This window comes from Xyrauchen texanus, chromosome 10, assembly GCF_025860055.1.
Source record: "Xyrauchen texanus isolate HMW12.3.18 chromosome 10, RBS_HiC_50CHRs, whole genome shotgun sequence".
Lineage (NCBI taxonomy): Eukaryota > Metazoa > Chordata > Actinopteri > Cypriniformes > Catostomidae > Xyrauchen > Xyrauchen texanus.
Window position 1 is genome coordinate 46973439 of NC_068285.1, and position 21566 is coordinate 46995004.

Below are 21566 nucleotides of genomic sequence, written 5' to 3' on the forward strand. Positions count from 1 at the left end.
TTTAAGATTCTTAGGTTGAAAATCTGTGTTTTCTTTGTTTAGTCAACTTGATATCAGTCTTGTCATTGGTTCATGTTTTAGTAGTCTTGTTATCTTGTTATTAGTTTAGTCTTGTCATTGGTTGTCTTTGTCATGTGTTTCCCTTGTCAGTGTATTTAAGCCCTCTTGTTTGCTGTAGTCCTTGGTCGAATATTGTTTGGTTATATCTCCGTTTCATGTTCTGATACCAGCACTGTAAATAAACTGCACTTGGGTTCACACTCCAGCTACTTCGTCTCCATCTCTTCGTGTCTTCAGCCTGCCAGAATGTTACAGAATACTCAAGAGCAATGGCACTTATTCGCCTACAACAAGGCGATCATCACTTAGAGGAATTATGGGTTGAATTCTGTGGACTCTGCGACCAGATGAGTTTCGAAGAGGTCTCCCTGAAGCTGTTTTTCCACAGAGGACTAAATGAGCCCATTTATACCTTGATGCCACCAGGGGGAATAGATTGGACTCTGCAAAAATATATTGACTTTGCCCTGCTACTGAGTGGTTCGACCTTCACTGTGGGAGTGGTTGATGAGGAAATCGGCATTCCTCCTACAGTAACCACTGAACACGGTGGCCATCGACAAGCCTGTCGAGTTCCCCGAGGCGGTTGACGAGCCTGTCCAGTTTCTTAAGTAAGTTTTATTCCCTGAGGCTATCAAGATTCCATGGCTCGCCCCTCGAGTCTTCCACGACTCTGCCCCATGAATCCTCAACTTCCCTTGCCTCTGAGCTCTCTTGAGTCCCCTAGAGTCTTGCTCTCATAGTCCACAACTGTTCTGAACCCTTTGAGTCCCTTGATGCCATAACCTCTAAAACCTTGCTACCAGTAGCTCCATCTCCTGAGCCCCTGGGGCTCCACCTCCTGCAGCTCTGTCCCCTGAGCCTCCAACTCCTTCTGTTCCACCCAGGAGCCTCCTTTTCCTGCAGCTCTGCCCCCTGAGCCTCCGCCTCCTACATTTTCGCCCCATGAGTCTCTGCATCCTGAACCATATTCTGCTCCATCCCCTGTGGCTCCACCTCCTGAGACTCCACTGGACCCTGGCCCCTTTCTGGAGCCACCTCCCTGGCCTCTGAAACCCACTCCCTTCCTGAAGCCACTCCCCTGGTCACCAGATCTGCCCTGGTCCCCTGGTGTACGCCTGTCTCTGGGCCCTCCGCCATTTAACTTTTTTTTTAATGTGTTTAGGATCTTCAAGAGCTGCTCCGAAGCTGAGCAGTAGGTAGATGTTAGATTGTCTTGTGTTTTTTTTTTATTATTAAATAAATTAGCATGATACAATGGGGTACAAGGCTCCTTTTGATTTTATTTTCTCCCAAAACACTAAATAGTATCATAAACTACTTACAGGACTTTCCTAAACACTTGTTTTTCACTATACACTGGAAAATTGTCCTGATCCATGAGATCTTTGCATGTAATGGCTAAAAATAATTTGATCTAATATTTAATCAATTTTTAAATCGCAAATTTATGTAGAAAATGTATATCCTGGAAAATATCACATTTATTTTAAGACAGCATAAATTGACAAATTGTGACCTATTACTATTGCCCTGATATCTACACTGTCAGTGTAACCCCCCTGGGGGCCTTTTACTCCAGGTGTGTGGTAAAAGTCCCCCTCGCCACCTTATATATATATATAATTATTTTATCTTTTATGAAATCAATGTTCTGTTGTTATTTCCTTTAGCACAAATTATGTTGGTCCATCAATATTCAATGAAGAGAATTAAAAAAAAAAAATCTTGATACACTTTGTACCCTACAATATGAATGTTCTGTAAAACGTACACAAGTGCATAGATTGAACAATGTGTGAATAACTGAGGTACAAGTGAAGAAAAAATTTATAAAACCAAATAAAAAATATAAACGTATACGTAAAAAAGATTAATGAAAAGTTTACTTGTTTTTGTATTCATCATAACAAATAATGTCTTTAAGATTCAAATTATATCAACTTCAAATTAGAGAAATGTATAGAATCATTTTCACACCACTTCCATTATGTCCGTGACGGGCCTGTCTGCGTCCGCCTCCCCGCTGCCACTCGGTGGTTGTCCGGTAAGCGGCGGTACCGGCGGCACACGCTTCCGTCTGTCAGCGCAAAGGGAGCTGCAGAAGAAAACAGTAACATACTACCGGGCATATATAATATCTATGCTACCGGGTCTTTCTGGTATCTTTAAGCCCAATCTTTTATTTTAATTGATTTTAACCCAGGTCAAAGTGTCTCGTTTTCGTATCATTCTTAACATGGTAAGTCATCACACTGTAACTGATGGAGTTCCAGCACATCTACACTGTAAATTCCATTATAATGTAATCCTGTGTACATTTGAGAACGCGTTATGATCGTGTTACGACTGCGTAGAAAGCTGCGCTGATCATATTGGGAGCGTTTTATCGCGTTATTTCGTTTATCGCTTTGCGTCGTTTAGTGTTGACGCGATCTCATTCTGCGCCTTCTTAAAACAGTGACAATCATTTAAAGAGCACCATTAGTCATTGAACATGTGCTGTACCACCATGCTGTAGTACAAAGTAGCATATTGTTACCATCTGATGCCTAAATGATGTTATATGAAACACGAGTCAAATTTCTCTGCCTACAGAACAATCAGCATAACACAAGATGTTTTTAGTCACACTAGTAGTGAGAAGCCAATTACTCATTAACCACAAGCAATTGTTTTCTGGGGGTGAACGTGTAGAATTATTTAAGCTTTCAGTGAGACTTGATTTATTCTGCAGATCTGTGAATACAAACTGAAGAGTGTTGATATGTTTTAAAATGCAGATTAGCCACTGAATTTTATTTTCATAATCTAACAGATTCCAGAGTTATCAAAAAGTTCAGTGTTTATGAGGGATCCTGGGAGGGTGGAACAGATGTTGGCCTCTATGAGAAACGCTGGATCCAGCACACTACAGGTAATTATGACTCTGCAATGACAGACACATGTTTTGTGCGAATAAGTTAATTTCATTGAGTTATCAGATATTAGGAATTAAGGTGCACCAACAGTATTCTTTCAAAGTCTATAATCAATACCAGGTACGGCAGGTTTGTGTGAGTATGATGCATGTCCAGTCTGCATTTTTAATTGTGAACTACAGTACTATACAGCCACCATGGGAGGAAAGATTAGTTATGCCTGGTATATCTATCTAGTTATGTTTATTAGGAGCATGTGGTTTTTGGTACAGATTAATGGGAACATTTTGACTTAACGTGGGCAAGTGATTCATTTTTGTTTGTGTTGTAGGTGATCTCAGATTTTGATATGACTCTCACCAGATTCGCCTACAATGGTAAACGCTGTCCTACCTGCCACAGTGAGTAAAACATCACATTACTGAGCTTGTTCACACTGACACCAGAAAGCCGTTTAAAGGGACAGTTCACCCAAAAATGAAAATTCTGTCATCATTTTCTCAGCCTCATGCCATTCCAGATGTGTATGACTTTCTTTCATCTGCTGAACACAACGATGCAGCATAAAAATAATCCATACGACTCCAGAAGTTATCTTCATGAGCGATATGATCCTCTCTGCACAGTAGATGGCGATATGAACAAAGAATGTGAGTTGCCAAAAACTGAAAAATGTGAAAGTGGAGATTTACAGTAAAAAATGTCTTAAATATTGATATTTTTCTCACAACACCTATCATATCACTTTTGAAGATATCGATTTAACCACTGAAGTCTTATGGATTACTTTTATACTGCATTTATGTGCTTTTGGAGCTTCAAAATTTGGTCACCATTCACTTGCATTGTATGGACCTACAGAGCAGAGATATTTTTCTAAACATTTTCATTGGTGTTCAGCAGAAGAACTAAACTCACACATCTGGGATAAGTTTCATTTTTGGATGAACTATTCCTTTAAGACTGGAAAGTGGAGTACATGTTTACATGCATTGTGTTATTGGCTTTCTCTTAACTCTTGCCTTGTATACATGCGGCTTTGTCAGTAAACAACTTTCTCCACAGCAATGTAATTTCCAATGACGCTTGTTTAAATAACAAACATGAATCCAAGGAAGACTTTGCTATTTATTCTCTGTTGCTTTCCTTTGGTCTGTTCAAATACTCTATTCTGATTGGCTGGAATGTGTGCATTAAACCTGTTTAAAGCACAGGTAGTTCGATTCAGTTTTAATCACTGATTGCTATTAAAGGGGTCATGACATCTGCTGATATATAAGATTCCATTGTACTATAAAAACATACTGTACATTTCAGAACTCAACTTTCTCCTTACTGCAAAATGAACCAAGAATCGTTGTCTATTTCCTCCACATTGTGATGTCAGAACAGTGGGTGTGTACTCTCTAGTCTTAAAGTTGAAGCAGCACCAAAACCAAGTTTTTCTGACAGGGTCAGATGGAGGGTGGAAAATGATCATATTTGACAAAAACATAAGACAGATTTGCAGGAGAAACCTGTGTGTTAAATGGCTTTCTCTTAATTCCTTGAATGGCATAAGGGAAAGGCGTTCTCATTTATGTTTCAGAAAACCGATTTCTGCAAAAACCCTGGAATAAACCATTTTCTTATGTGCATGTAAACTTACGCTGCTTTCAGTGAGTGTTAACATGCACATTTTTACAATGTGTGTGGTCATTTAAACACCTTCATCAGGTAATGGTAAGATCATAAATGGCTAAAGAACAAACCGATCTATGGAGATAGATTTTTGCCATAACACAGATTTTGCGTTGCATGTAAATACCTTTATTGGGGTTCTTACTGGCTTATTCAATGTGTGCAGGAGTTGTGTGCATGCCTGTTTGCATTTTGATGTCAGAAGCAGAGAATAATTTGCACTCAATGAGCCCATTTACACACATACCAATAAATAAAAAACTACCAAAAATCTTTTTATTTAAAGAATCCGACAAAGCAAAAAAAGTTTTGAAGTAATCAAGTTAATTTGATGATTTCATTGAGTTAATCGTGTAGAGGTATGCGCACATCACTTGCGGACATTGGATAAGCCGGTATGAATGGTGGTTAAGGTGTTTACAAGCAACGCAAAATCTGTGTATTGGGTAAAAATCTATCTACAGTGAGGAAAATAAGTATTTGAACACCCTGCTATTTTGCAAGTTCTCCCACTTAGAAATCATGGAGGGGTCTGAAATTGTCATCGTAGGTGCATGTCCACTGTGAGAGACATAATCTAAAAAAAAAAATCCAGAAATCACAATGTATGATTTTTTAACTATTTATTTGTATGATACAGCTGCAAATAAGTATTTGAACACCTGAGAAAATCAATGTTAATATTTGGTACAGTAGCCTTTGTTTGCAATTACAGAGGTCAAACGTTTGCACACACTGCAGGAGGGATTTTGGCCCACTCCTCCACACAGATCTTCTCTAGATCAGTCAGGTTTCTGGGCTGTCGCTGAGAAACACGGAGTTTGAGCTCCCTCCAAAGATTCTCTATTGGGTTTAGGTCTGGAGACTGGCTAGGCCACGCCAGAACCTTGATATGCTTCTTACAGAGCCACTCCTTGGTTATCCTGGCTGTGTGCTTCAGGTCATTGTCATGTTGGAAGACCCAGCCTCGACCCATCTTCAATGCTCTAACTGAGGGAAGGAGGTTGTTCCCCAAAATCTCGCAATACATGGCCCCGGTCATCCTCTCCTTAATGCAGTGCAGTCGCCCTGTCCCATGTGCAGAAAAACACCCCCAAAGCATGATGCTACCACCCCCATGCTTCACAGTAGGGATGGTGTTCTTGGGATGGTATTCTTCTTCCTCCAAACACGGTTAGTGGAATTATGACCAAAAAGTTATATTTTGGTCTCATCTGACCACATGACTTTCTCCCATGACTCCTCTGGATCATCCAAATGGTCATTGGCAAACTTAAGACGGGCCTTGACATGTGCTGGTTTAAGCAGGGGAACCTTCCGTGCCATGCATGATTTCAAACCATGACGCCTTAGTGTATTACCAACAGTAACCTTGGAAACGGTGGTCCCAGCTCTTTTCAGGTCATTGACCAGCTCCTCCCGTGTAGTTCTGGGCTGATTTCTCACCTTTCTTAGGATCATTGAGACCCCACGAGGTGAGATCTTGCATGGAGCCCCAGTCCGAGGGAGATTGACAGTCATGTTTAGCTTCTTCCATTTTCTAATGATTGCTCCAACGGTGGACCTTTTTTCACCAAGCTGCTTGGCAATTTCCCTGTAGCCCTTTCCAGCCTTGTGGAGGTGTACAATTTTGTCTCTAGTGTCTTTGGACAGCTCTTTGGTCTTGGCCATGTTAGTAGTTGGATTCTTACTGATTGTATGGGGTGGACAGGTGTCTTTATGCAGCTAACGACCTCAAACAGGTGCATCTAATTTAGGATAATAAATGGAGTGGAGGTGGACATTTTAAAGGCAGACTAACAGGTCTTTGAGGGTCAGAATTCTAGCTGATAGACAGGTGTTCAAATACTTATTTGCAGCCGTATCATACAAATAAATAGTTAAAAAATCATATATTGTGATTTCTGGATTTTTTTTTTAGATTATGTCTCTCACAGTGGACATGCACCTACGATGACAATTTCAGACCCCTCCATGATTTCTAAGTGGGAGAACTTGCAAAATAGCAGGGTGTTCAAATACTTATTTTCCTCACTGTATGTCGATCAGTTTATTCTTAAGTGTTTTGACCTTACAACGATAAAGGTGAGCCGTTGACATGACCACACACATTGTCAGCTTATTAAGCAAAATCAGTGTAAAACGTGCATGTTAATGCACTCAGTGTGTAATACTCATAACAGAGTTATATAAGAGCAATCCTGAAGAATCCTGATGCTACATCTCTTCTCTATTCAAAGATTGAAATTTTTAAATTGACTTTCGCTGCTTTGACCAAACAGCTGACTTAACGTACACCAGAATAAAATAGAAATAATTTAATAACATTTTTTATTCCATTTTTATGTCAAATATTAAACTCATTTAAATATGCTGAATATTTAAGATGTTATAGTGGAACATTGATAAAACATTTCAAATGTTGCGTGGATTGCTCAAGTCATTTGATGTTAAAAGTAAATGAAATGCTTCTTGCAGATATCTTGGATAATAGTGAACTGATCAGTGAAGACTGCAAAGCCAAGGTGAGAAAACAAATATTTTACATCATTATTCTTGAATGGTTAGTTCACTCAAAAATAAAAATTCTCTGATGATTTACTTTTAAGCCATCCCTGATGTGTATGACTTTCCTTCTTCAGCAGAACCGAAGATTTTTATGAGCTGATTTCAGCTCTGTCCATACAATGCATGTAAATGGGTGCCATCAGGCTGCTGTCTGTCTGACGGTACAAAAGGTATATTTAGACAGCATTAAATAATCAATAAGACTCCAGTCGATCAATTAATGTCTTCTATAACAAAGCGATAATTAAAATGTCTTTATCTTTAATTTGTTGCTTCCGCCTAGTGCTGTATTTTAAGCGATTAAAAAAAATAAAATAATAATATTTAACTATCGTTTTATTTTTAACACAAACTTATTGATTCAGTTCAGAAGGCATTCATTGATCGATTGGAGTTGTGTGGATTACTTTTTTGCCTTTTGTACTGTCAGACAGACAGCAGCCTGATGGCACCCATTTACATGCATTGTATGGACAGAACTGAAATCGGCTCATAAGAATCTTCGGTTCTGCTGAAGAAGGAAAGTCATACACATCTGGGATGGCTTAAAGGTAAGTAAATCAGAGAATTTTAATTTTTGGGTGATTAACACGTTAAGCTCATTGGCAGAATGTTACATTTCCATCGCAACTTACAATTTCATTTATCTGCAAATTCTCACAGGCATGAGATGAAATTGAATACTCTGATCAATCTTTCCTGGTGATCAGTATATTATGAAGCATCTCAATATTGTTGTGAATTATTTTTTGTGTTTGAAGCTTCAGGATCTTCTGGACACATATTACCCCATAGAGATCGACTCCACACGCTCAGTAGAAGAGAAGTTACCGCTCATGGTTGAATGGTAACTCACTTCACTATCACCTCCACTGCCACAGATTGAAAGAAAGCCATTCGTTGTTCTAAGTCTAAGAGACTCCATGAAATGTCTTGACAAGCAAAATTTCCTGTGTTGAGGTGTTTACTGTAGTGTATCATATCAAAAGACTAATCTTTTTTTTTTTTTTTTTACATTTAAAGGCATTTGAACTATCATCGTTTACTCACCCTGATGTTGTTCCAAACCCGAATAACTCAGTAGAACACAAAAGAAGATGTTAGTCTCATTATCTTTCAATACATCTTTTTGGGCCAACCTCTTCAATCCCGTCTACATGCTACTTGCCATTACTCTGATTATTTGCTGAGAAATGTGATGTTTTAATGCTTTTTTTTTTTATAAAATAATATTACAAAAATTATCTTAATGCAAATATGTATCTTTAAATGCAGCTTGGCATATGGAAAATTAGTCAGTCAGTTTGTGAGTCTTTTTGAACAATTGAATAAAAGAGCTGGTTAATAAGAGTCATTTTCGACTACACTGGATCTCTTATGAGTCACTAAAAAGAATCAGGCCATAAAGAGTCACATCGGAATACAAGCGCTGAATGTTGTTGAATTCCGCCTGCGAGGACACACTCATTTGAAAGACGTACTTGCCATTATTTTGCGGTATAAAGTCTTTTTTTATCTTGCCAACATTCAATTCAGACTATAAACGGACATTCATAACTCGGGGAAAACTTTTTTTCTTTTTCCGTGGGGCTGTAGATTCTGCAGTTGGGGAGCACCACTGCTGGAAAACAGTGCAAGACACTGCCGTTTCAGCTTCTGTTTCGTGATGTTTTTGAACCTGTGCTTGAGCGTAACCTCATCCGTCTGTGGACTTTGGTCAGAGTGGAAGAAATGTGATTAAAGCGTTTACATACCAGTATAAAGCGATTCAAATAGGAGTACTCTACATATTTTACTGCGATTATCATTATTAAGTTGGCTTGTGAAAGCCAACTTACTGAAATCCTATTTAAACTTATTATTATTATTATTATTATTAAGTTGGCTTGTGAGAGCCAACTTACTGAAATCCTACTTAAACTTATTAAGTTGGCTTGTGAGAGCCAACTTACTGAAATCCTATTTAAACTTATTAAGTTGGCTTGTGAGAGCCAACTTACTGAAATCCTATTTAAACTTATTATTATTATTATTATTATTAAGTTGGCTTGTGAGAGCCAACTTACTGAAATCCTATTTAAACTTATTATTATTATTATTATTAAGTTGGCTTGTGAGAGCCAACTTACTGAAATCCTATTTAAACTTATTATTATTATTATTATTAAGTTGGCTTGTGAAAGCCAACTTACTGAAATCCTATTTAAACTTATTAAGTTGGCTTGTGAGAGCCAACTTACTGAAATCCTATTTAAACTTATTATTATTAAGTTGGCTTGTGAAAGCCAACTTACTGAAATCCTACTTAAACTTATTATTATTCCGCTTATTCTTCTTAGCGGTGAAATTTCTATATCTAACTCCTCCTAGAGCTTTAACTCCACATACTCCAAACTCGGCTCAGACACTCAAACTGTTCTGACTCGAGTTGCTATATCTTTTCTAACTGATCGGACTTACGGTTTTCCTAAAAATGACGATCAAACTCGGAAAAACTCCCATTGACTTAACATTGCGGAATGTTCAGAAATTCAAATTCCAACTGACATTTTCACACACACAGACAAAAAGGGCCTGTCAGCCCTGCATCTCTCCTCTCTCTCTCCCTCAGAGGATTTCTTTTATCAAGCAGCCAAAAAGTAATGACCTAAAATCTTCCTAGCCACACGCTAAAACATGCTAAAAACGTGCTAGCATCTATCTGAGGGTCAATATCTATCTATCTCTCTATCTCTCTCTCTCTCTATCTCTCTCTCTATCTCTCTATCTATCTCTCTATCTATCTCTCTATATATCTAAGGGTAATATATCTATCTATCTATCTATCTATCTATCTATCTAGCAACTAAGTTAAACTTTTTAACACTACACTGTAGAACTGGCTCATTAGAGTCATTAATTTGGGAATCAGACTACACTGGTCACACTGTATGTTTCACATTGTAGAGTCAAAAGAACTGGATCATTAGAGTCATTAATTTGGGAATCAGACTACACTGGTCACACTGTATGTTTCACACTGTAGAGTCAAAAGAACCGGCTCATTAGAGTCATTAATTTGGGAACACACACAGACAAAAAGGGCCTGTCAGCCCTGGATTTTGTATTGAACATAGCTCTGGATCACAGTGTCATAGAGACAAGGGGCGGGCTCATTTTACTCAGACGACCAATCAGTCTCTCGGGATCATTGTGAAGCTATCAAGCCACGCCCTAGCAACAATTTAAAGCACCTTAGCAACAACTCCCATAGACTTCTAATGAAAGATATCAAAGGGATATCTCCGGATAGAAGTGTCATAGAAACACAAGGGTGGTCTCGTTTGACTCGGGGCAGCAAACAGCCAATCATGAATCACCTCAACACTTCCTAGCCCCTCCCTAGCAACCATTGTCGAGCACCTTAACAACCAAAATCCATAGAGGGATATCTTCCATTCTGAATGTCACAGAGGCATGGGAGTTGGTTTATATCATTCATACTGACAAGCAGCCTTTGGAGTTTCATGATTGGCAATGGTCAAGCCACTCCCTAGCAACTAAACAGAGTACCCTAGCAACCGTTTAGCAATAACTATATCTCTGCACCAGAAAATCAGAGAGACTTCTGGGTTCATTTATTTCAATCAGGATGGCAAGGAGACTTGATAAATATCACTATGGTAACTGCCTAGCAACCACATGGGGTTACCCTAGCAACCGAATAACAAATCACATATCTCTGCACCAGAAAATCAGAGAGACTTCTGGGTTGATTTATTTCAATCAGGATGGCAAGGAGACTTGATAAGTATCACTATGGTAACTGCCTAGCAACCACATGGGGTTACCTTAGCAACCGAGTAACAAATCACATATCTCTGCATCAGAAAATCGTAGAGACTTCTGGGTTGGTTTATTTCAATCAGGATGGCAAGAAGACTTGATAAGTATCACTATGGTGACTGCCTAACAACCAGATGGGGTTACCCTAGCAACCGAGTAACAAATCACATATCTCTGCAACAGAAAATCGTAGAGACTTCTGGGTTGATTTATTTCAAACAGGATGGCAAGAAGACTTGATAAGTATCACTATGGTAACTGCCTAGCAACCAGATGGGGTTACCCTAGCAACCGAGTAACAATTCACATATCTCTGCAACAGAAAGTCGTAGAGACTTCTAGGTTGATTTATTTCAATCAGGATGGCAAGGAGAGTTGATAAGTATAACTATGGTAACTGCCTAGCAACCACATTGGGTTACCCTAGCAACCGAGTAACAAATCACATATCTCTGCACCAAGAAATCGTAGAGACTTCTGGGTTGGTTTATTTCAATCAGGATGGCAAGAAGACTTGATAAGTATCACTATGGTATCTGCCTAACAACCAGATGGGGTTACCCTAGCAACCGAGTAACAAATCACATATCTCTGCAACAGAACAACATAAAGACTTCTGGCTTTGTTCATGGGACTCAGGGTAGCAAGGATCAATCAATCTATCTATCTATCTATCGGAGGGTCAATATCTATCTATCTATCTATCTGTCTCTCTGTCTGTCTGTTGTCTATCTATCTATTTGAGGGTCAATGTCTATCTATCTATCGATCTATCTATCGATCTATCTCTCTCTCTCTCTATCTATCTATCTATCTATCTATCTATCTGAGGGTCTATCTATCTATCTCTGTATCTCTATCTATCTGAGGGTCAATATCTATTTATCTATCTATCTGTCTATCTGTCTGTATGTCCATCTATTTATCTATCTATCTATCCATCTATCTATCTATCTATCTATCTATCTATCTATCTATCTATCTATCTATCTATCTAGCAACTAAGTTAAACTTTAAACTACAAACTACTTTAAACTTCAAACTACTTTAAACTTCAAACTACTTTAAACTATAAACTACTTTAAACTATAAACTACTTTAAACTCATTTAAACTACTTTAAACTTCAAACTACTTTAAACTATAAACTACATTTAAACTATAAACTACTTTAAACTATAAACTAATTTAAAGTCATTTAAACTTCAAACTACTTTAAACTTCAAACTTTCTGAACCAAACTTTCACAAGCCAACTTAAAGTTTGTACTCAAACTTTTTAATCTAGTTATTATTATTATTATTATTATTCTTCTTACTCTGAAATTTCTATATCTAACTCCTCCTAGAGCTTTTAAGCTACAGGCACCAAACTCGGCACAGACCTTCAGACTAATCCCGAATAGTGTGCTATATCTTTTCTAACTGATCGGACTTACGGTTTTCCTAAAAATGACGATCAAACTCAGAAAAAACTCCCATTGACTTAACATTGCTGGAATGTTCAGAAATTCAAATTCCAACTGACATTTTCACACACACACACAAAAAGGGCCTGTCAGCCCTGCATCTCTCCCTCTCTCTCTCCCTCAGAGGATTTCTTTTATCAAGCAGCCAAAAAGTAATGACCTAAAATCTTCCTAGCCACACGCTAAAACATGCTAAAAGCGTGCTTAGCATCATGCTTAACACATGCTAGCATTGACTAGCCGAAGTGCTAAAACATGCTAAAAATGTGCTAGCATCATGCTAACACATGCTTAGCATCACCTAGCAAAGTGTTAAAAAATGCTAAAAACATGATAGCATCATGTTAACACATGCTTAGCATCGCCTAGCGAAGTGCTTAAAACATGCTTAAAACGTCTTAAGCATCATGTTAACACATGCTTAGCATTGCCTAGCGAGTCGCTAAAACATGCTAAAAGCGTCGCTAGCATCATGCTAACACATGCTAGCATCGCCTAGCGAGTCGCTAAAAATGCTAAAAGCGTCTGCAGCATCATGCTTAACACATGCTAGCATCGCCTAGCGAAGTGCTTAAAACATGCTAAAAGCGTCGTTAGCATCATGCTTAACGCATGCTAGCATCGCCTAGCGAAGTGCTAAAACATGCTAAAAGCGTGGTAGCATCATGCTTAACACATGCTTAGCATCGCCTAGCGAGTCGTTAAAACATGCTAAAAGCGTGGTAGCATCATGCTAACACATGCTTAGCATCGCCTAGCGGAGTGCTGAAAACATGCTAAAAACATGCTAGCATCATGCTAACACATGTTAGCATCGCCTAGCGTAGTGCTTAAAACATGCTAAAAGCGTCGCTAGCATCATGCTAACACATGCTTAGCATCGCCAGCCAAGTGCTAAAAGATGCTAAAAGCGTGCTAGCATCATGCTAACACATGCTAGTATCACCTAGCGAAGCACTAAAAAATGCTAAAAACGTGCTAGCATCTATCTGTCTGTCTATCTATCTATCTATCTATCTATCTATCTATCTATCTATCTATCTGAGGGTCAATATCTATCTATCTATCTATCTATCTATTTGAGGGTCAATATCTATCTATCTATCTATCTATCTGAGGGTAAATATTTATCTATCTATCTCTCTATCTATCTATCTGAGTGTCTATCTATCTATCTATCTATCTATCTATCTATCTAGCAACTAAGTTAAACTTTTAACTACTTTAAACTATAAACTACTTTAAACTTCAAACTACTTTAAACTTTAAACTACTTTAAACAATAAACTACTTTAAAATTCAAACTAATTTAAACTTTAGACTACTTTAAACTTTGAACTAATGTATTCTTCAAACTACTTTAAAATTCAAACTAATTTAAACTATAAACAAATTTAAAATTCAAACTACTTTAAACTTCTTCAAACTTTCTGGTCCAAACTTTCACAAGCCAACTTAAAGTTTGTCTCAACGAACTTTTTTTTCTAGTTAAGTTGGCTTGTGAAAGCCAACTTACTGAAATCCTATTTAAACTTATTATTATTATTATTATTATTATTATTATTATTCTTACTCTGAAATTTCTATATCTAACTCCTCCTAGAGCTTTTAAGCTACAGGCACCAAACTCGGCACAGACCTTCAGACTAATCCCGAATAGTGTGCTATATCTTTTCTAACTGATCGGACTTACGGTTTTCCTAAAAATGACGATCAAACTCAGAAAAAACTCCCATTGACTTAACATTGCGGAATGTTCAGAAATTCAAATTCCAACTGACATTTTCACACACACACACAAAAAGGGCCTGTCAGCCCTGCATCTCTCCCTCTCTCTCTCCCTCAGAGGATTTCTTTTATCAAGCAGCCAAAAAGTAATGACCTAAAATCTTCCTAGCCACACGCTTAAAACATGCTAAAAACATGCTAGCATCATGCTTAACACATGCTAGCATTGACTAGCGAAGTGCTAAAACATGCTAAAAATGTGCTAGCATCATGCTAACACATGCTAGCATCGCCTAGCGAAGTCGCTAAAAATGCTAAAAACATGATAGCATCATGCTTAACACATGCTTAGCATCGCCTAGCGAAGTGTTAAAACATGCTAAAAGCGTCATAGCATCATGCTAACACATGCTAGCATCGCCTAGCGAAGTGTTAAAACATGCTAAAAGCGTCTTAGCATCATGTTAACACATCTTAGCATCGCCTAGCGAAGTGCTTAAAACATGCTAAAAGCGTCTTAGCATCATCTTAACACATGCTAGCATCGCCTAGCGAAGTGCTAAAAATGCTAAAAGCGTCTAGCATCATGCTAACACATGCTAGCATCGCCTAGCGAAGTGCTAAAAATGCTAAAAGCGTCTTAGCATCATGCTAACACATGCTTAGCATCGCCTAGCGAAGTGTTAAAACATGCTTAAAACGTCTTAGCATCATGTTAACACATGCTTAGCATCGCCTAGCGAGTGCTTAAAACATGCTAAAAGCGTCTTAGCATCATGCTTAACACATGTTAGCATCGCCTAGCGAGTGCTAAAAATGCTAAAAGCGTCTTAGCATCATGCTTAACACATGCTAGCATCGCCTAGCGAGTGCTAAAAATGCTAAAAGCGTCATAGCATCATGCTAACACATGCTAGCATCGCCTAGCGAGTGCTTAAAACATGCTAAAAGCGTCTTAGCATCATGCTTAACACATGCAAGCATCGCCTAGCGAAGTCGTTAAAACATGCTAAAAGCGTCTAGCATCATGCTTAACACATGCCAAGCATCGCCTAGCGAAGTGCTAAAAAATGCTAAAAGCGTCTAGCATCATGCTAATACATGTTAGCATCGCGTAGCGAGTGCTAAAACATGCTAAAAACATGCTTAGCATCATGCTTAACACATGCTAGCATCGCCTAGCGAAGTGCAAAAAATGCTAAAAGCGTCGTTAGCATCATGCTAACACATGCTTAGCATCGCCTAGCGAAGTGCTTAAAACATGCTTAAAACGTGGTAGCATCATGCTTAACACATGCTAGCATCGCCTAGCGAGTCGCTAAAACATGCTAAAAGCGTCTTACCATCATGCTAACACATGCTAGCATCGCCTAGCGAAGTGCTAAAACATACTAAAATCATGCTAGCATCATGCTAACACATGCTAGCATCGACTAGCGGAGTGCGAAAACATGCTAAAAACATGCATCACCTAGCGAAGTGCTAAAACTTGCTAAAAACGTGCTAGCATCATGCTAACACATGCTAGCATCGCCAAGCGAAGTGCTAAAAGATGCTAAAAACGTGCTAGCATCATGCTAACACATGCTAGCATCGCCTAGCGAAGTACTAAAAAATGCTAAAAACGTGCTAGCATCTATCTGTCTGTCTATCTATCTATCTATCTATCTATCTGAGGTTCAATATCTATCTATCTATCTATCTATTTGAGGGTCAATATCTATCTATCTATCTATCTATCTGAGGGTAAATATTTATCTATCTATATCTATCTATCTATCTGAGGGTAAATATCTATCTACCTATCTCTCTATCTATCTATCTATCTGAGTGTCTATCTATCTATCTATCTATCTATCTAGCAACTAAGTTAAACTTTTAACTACTTTAAACTACAAACTACTTTAAACTTTAAACTAATTTAAACTTTAAACTCATTTAAACTATAAACTACTTTAAACTTCAAACTACTTTAAACAAAAAACTACTTTAAAATTCAAACTAATTTAAACTTTAGACTACTTTAAACTTTGAACTAATTTAATCTTCAAACTACTTTAAAATTCAAACTAATTTAAACTTTAGACTAATTTAAACTTTAAACTAATTTAAACTTTAAACTAATTTAAACTATAAACTAATTTAAACTACAAACTAATTTAAACTTCAAACTAATTTAAACTTCAAACTAATTTAAACTATAAACAAATTTAAAATTCAAACTACTTTAAACTTTAAACTCGTTTAAACTACAAACTACTTTAAACTTTAAACTAATTTAAACTACAAACTACTTTAAACTTCAAACTACTTTAAACTTCAAACTACTTTAAACTTCTTCAAACTTTCTGGTCCAAACTTTCACAAGCCAACTTAAAGTTTGTCTCGACGAACTTTTTCTAGTTAAGTTGGCTTGTGAAAGCCAACTTACTGAAATCCTATTTAAACTTATTATTATTATTATTCTTACTCAGAAATTTCTATACGCTACTCCTCCTAGAGCTTTTAAGCTACAGGCACCAAACTCGGCACAGACCTTCAGACTAATCCCGAATAGTGTGCTATATCTTTTCTAACTGATCGGACTTACGGTTTTCCTAAAAATGACGATCAAACTCAGAAAAAACTCCCATTGACTTAACATTGCGGAATGTTCAGAAATTCAAATTCCAACTGACATTTTCACACACACACACAAAAAGGGCCTGTCAGCCCTGCATCTCTCCCTCTCTCTCTCCCTCAGAGGATTTCTTTTATCAAGCAGCCAAAAAGTAATGACCTAAAATCTTCCTAGCCACACGCTTAAAACATGCTAAAAACATGCTAGCATCATGTTAACACATGCTAGCATTGACTAGCGAAGTGCTTAAAACATGCTAAAAATGTGCTAGCATCATGTTAACACATGCTTAGCATCGCCTAGCAAAGTGCTAAAAAATGCTAAAAGCATGCTTAGCATCATGCTTAACACATGCTTAGCATCGCCTAGCGAAGTGCTTAAAACATGCTAAAAACGTGCGTAGCATCATGCTAACACATGCTTAGCATCGCCTAGCTGAAGTGCTAAAACATGCTAAAAGCGTCTTAGCATCATGCTTAACACATGCTTAGCATCGCTCTAGCGAAGTGCTTAAAACATGCTAAAATCATGCTAGCATCATGCTAACACATGCTTAGCATCGCCAGCTAGCTGAAGTGCTTAAAACATGCTAGCATCATGCTAACACATGCATCACCTAGCGAAGTGCTAAAACATGCTAAAAGCGTGCTAGCATCATGCTAACACATGCTAGCATCGCCTAGCGAAGTGCTAAAAGATGCTAAAAGCGTGCTAGCATCATGCTAACACATGCTAGCATCGCCTAGCGAAGTACTAAAACATGCTAAAAGCGTGCTAGCATCTATCTGTCTGTCTATCTATCTATCTATCTATCTATCTGAGGTTCAATATCTATCTATCTATCTATCTATTTGAGGGTCAATATCTATCTATCTATCTATCTATCTGAGGGTAAATATTTATCTATCTATATCTATCTATCTATCTGAGGGTAAATATCTATCTACCTATCTATCTATCTATCTATCTATCTGAGTGTCTATCTATCTATCTATCTATCTATCTAGCAACTAAGTTAAACTTTTAACTACTTTAAACTACAAACTACTTTAAACTTTAAACTACATTTAAACTATAAACTACTTTAAACTTAAACTACTTTAAACATACTTAAAACTACTATTTAAACTATAGACTACTTTAAACTTTGAACTACTTTAAACTATTAAACTACTTTAAACTTAGACTAATTTAAACTAATTTAAACTTAAACTACTTTAAACTATACTATTTAAACTACAACTAATTTAAACTTCAAACTAATTTAACTCAAACTAATTTAAACTATAAACTAATTTAAACTACTTAAACTTAACTGTTAAACTAACTTAACTTAAACTAATTTAAACTTCAAACTACTTTAAACTTCAAACTACTTTAAACTTCTTCAAACTTTCTGGTCCAAACTTTCACAAGCCAACTTAAAGTTTGTCTCGTGAACCAACTTACTGAAATCCTATTTAAACTTATTATTATTATTATTCTTACTCTGAAATTTCTATATGCTAACTCCTCCTAGAGCTTTTAAGCTACAGGCACCAAACTCGGCACAGACCTTCAGACTAATCCCGAATAGTGTGCTATATCTTTTCTAACTGATCGGACTTACGGTTTTCCTAAAAATGACGATCAAACTCAGAAAAAACTCCCATTGACTTAACATTGCGGAATGTTCAGAAATTCAAATTCCAACTGACATTTTCACACACACACACAAAAAGGGCCTGTCAGCCCTGCATCTCTCCCTCTCTCTCCCTCAGAGGATTTCTTTTATCAAGCAGCCAAAAAGTAATGACCTAAAATCTTCCTAGCCACACGCTAAAACATGCTAAAAACATGCTAGCATCATGTTAACACATGCTAGCATCGCCTAGCGAAGTGCTAAAACATGCTAAAAACGTCTTAGCATCATGTTAACACATGCTTAGCATCGCCTAGCGAAGTCGCTAAAACATGCTAAAAGCGTCTTAGCATCATGCTTAACACATGCTTAGCATCGCCTAGCGAAGTGCTTAAAAATGCTAAAAGCGTCTTAAGCATCATGCTAACACATGCTTAGCATCGCCTAGCCGGCGCTAAAAATGCTAAAAACGTGCTAGCATCATGCTTAACACATGCTAGCATCGCCTAGCGAAGTGCTTAAAACATGCTTAAAGCGTCTTAGCATCATGCTAACACATGCTAGCATCGCCTAGCGAGTCGCTAAAACATGCTAAAACGTCATAGCATCATGCTAACACATGCTATCATCGCCTAGCGAGCGCTAAAACATGCTAAAAGCGTCTAGCATCATGCTAACACATGCTAGCATCGCCTAGCGGAGTGCTAAAACATGCTAAAAACATGCTAGCATCATGCTAACACATGCTTAGCATCGCCTAGCGAGCGCAAAAACATGCTAAAATCGTTCTAGCATTATGCTAACACATGCTAGCATCGCCTAGCCGGAGTGCTTAAAACATGCTAAAAACATGCTAGCATCATGCTAACACATGTTAGCATCACCTAGCGAAGTGCTAAAACATGCTAAAAGCGTGCTAGCATCATGCTAACACATGCTAGCATCGCCAAGCTGAAGTGCTAAAAGATGCTAAAAGCGTGCTAGCATCATGCTAACACATGCTAGTATCACCTAGTGAAGTACTAAAAATGCTAAAAGCGTCTATAGCATCTATCTGTCTATCTATCTATCTATCTATCTGAGGGTCAATATCTATCTATCTATCTATCTATCTATCTATCTATCTATCTATTTGAGGGTCTCTATCTATCTATCTATCTATCTATCTGAGGGTAAATATTTATCTATCTATATCTATCTATCTATCTGAGGGTAAATATCTATCTACCTATCTCTATCTATCTATCTGAGTGTCTATCTATCTATCTATCTATCTATCTATCTAGCAACTAAGTTAAACTTTTAACTACTTTAAACTACAAACTACTTTAAACTTTAAACTAATTTAAACTTTAAACTCATTTAAACTATAAACTACTTTAAACTTCAAACTACTTTAAACAATAAACTACTTTAAAATTCAAACTAATTTAAACTTTAGACTACTTTAAACTTTAGACTACTTTAAACTTTGAACTAATTTAATCTTCAAACTACTTTAAAATTCAAACTAATTTAAACTTTAGACTAATTTAAACTTTAAACTAATTTAAACTTTAAACTAATTTAAACTATAAACTAATTTAAACTACAAACTAATTTAAACTTCAAACTAATTTAAACTATAAACAAATTTAAAATTCAAACTACTTTAAACTTCTTCAAACTTTCTGGTCCAAACTTTCAGAAGCCAACTTAAAGTTTGTCTCGACGAACTTTTTTTTCTAGTTATTATTATTCTTCTTACTCTGAAATTTCTATATCTAACTCCTCCTAGAGCTTTTAAGCTACAGGCACCAAACTCGGCACAGACCTTCAGACTAATCCCGAATAGTGTGCTATATCTTTTCTAACTGATCGGACTTACGGTTTTCCTAAAAATGACGATCAAACTCGGAAAAAACTCCCATTGACTTAACATTGCGGAATGTTCAGAAATTCAAATTCAAACTGACATTTTCACACACACAGACAAAAAGGGCCTGTCAGCCCTGCATCTCTCCCTCTCTCTCTCTCCCTCAGAGGATTTATTTTATCAAGCAGCCAAAAAGTAATGACCTAAAATCTTCATAGCCACACGCTAAAACATGCTAAACATGTGCTAGCATCTATCTGAGGGTCAATATCTATCTATCTATCTATCTATCTATCTATCTATCTATCTGAGGGTAAATATCTATCTCTCTCTCTCTCTCTAACTATCTATCTCTCTATATATCTAAGGGTAAATATCTATCTATCTATCTATCTATCTATCTATCTATCTATCTAGCAACTAAGTTAAACTTTTTTAACACTACACTGTAGAACTGGCTCATTAGAGTTATTCATTTGGGAATCAGACTAAACTGGTCACACTGTAAGTTTCACATTGTAGATTCAAAAGAACCGGCTCATTAGAGTCATTAATTTGGGAATCAGACTACACTGGTCACACTGTATGTTTCACACTGTAGAGTCAAAAGAACCGGCTCATTAGAGTAATTTGTTTGGGAATCAGTCTACACTGGTCACACTGTATGTTTCACACTGTAGATTCAAAAGAACTGGCTCATTAGAGTCATTAATATTGTAATCAGATTACACTGGTCACACTGTATGTTTCACATTGTAGATTCAAAAGAACCGGCTCATTAGAGTCATTAATTTGGGAATCAGACTACACTGGTCACACTGTGTGTTTCACATTTTAGATTCAAAAGAACTGGCTCATTAGAGTCATTAATTTGGGAATCAGACTACACTGGTCACACTGTATGTTTCACACTGTAGATTCAAAAGAACCGGCTCATTAGAGTCATTAACTTGGGAATCGGACTACACTGGTCACACTGTATGTTTCACACTGTAGATTCAAAAGAACCGGCTCATTAGAGTCATTAATGTTGTAATCAGACTACACTGGTCACACTGTATGTTTCACACTGTAGATTCAAAAGAACCGGCTCATTAGAGTCATTTCTTTGGGAATCAGTCTACACTGGTCACACTGTATGTTTCACACTGTGGATTTAAAAGAACTGGCTCATTAGAGTCATTAATGTTGTAATCAGACTACACTGGTCACACTGTATGT

The 21566-nt window shown here is 37.2% G+C and overlaps 1 protein-coding gene across 2 annotated transcripts in view; it reads left to right on the forward strand.

The window, feature by feature from the left end:
* LOC127650245 (cytosolic 5'-nucleotidase 3-like) overlaps positions 1 to 21566 on the forward strand; it is a 116252-nt gene that overhangs the window by 48792 nt on the left and 45894 nt on the right. The window contains exons 1-5 of one of the 2 annotated variants that reach the window (XM_052135559.1): positions 2134 to 2302; positions 2879 to 2977; positions 3313 to 3382; positions 7140 to 7186; positions 7991 to 8076. In XM_052135559.1, the coding sequence (XP_051991519.1) occupies positions 2300 to 2302; positions 2879 to 2977; positions 3313 to 3382; positions 7140 to 7186; positions 7991 to 8076 (305 nt within the window). In that variant the 5' untranslated portion in view covers positions 2134 to 2299. Of the gene's footprint in view, positions 1 to 2133; positions 2303 to 2878; positions 2978 to 3312; positions 3383 to 7139; positions 7187 to 7990; positions 8077 to 21566 lie in introns of those variants that run through there. The other variant, XM_052135558.1, reaches the window with a different exon arrangement.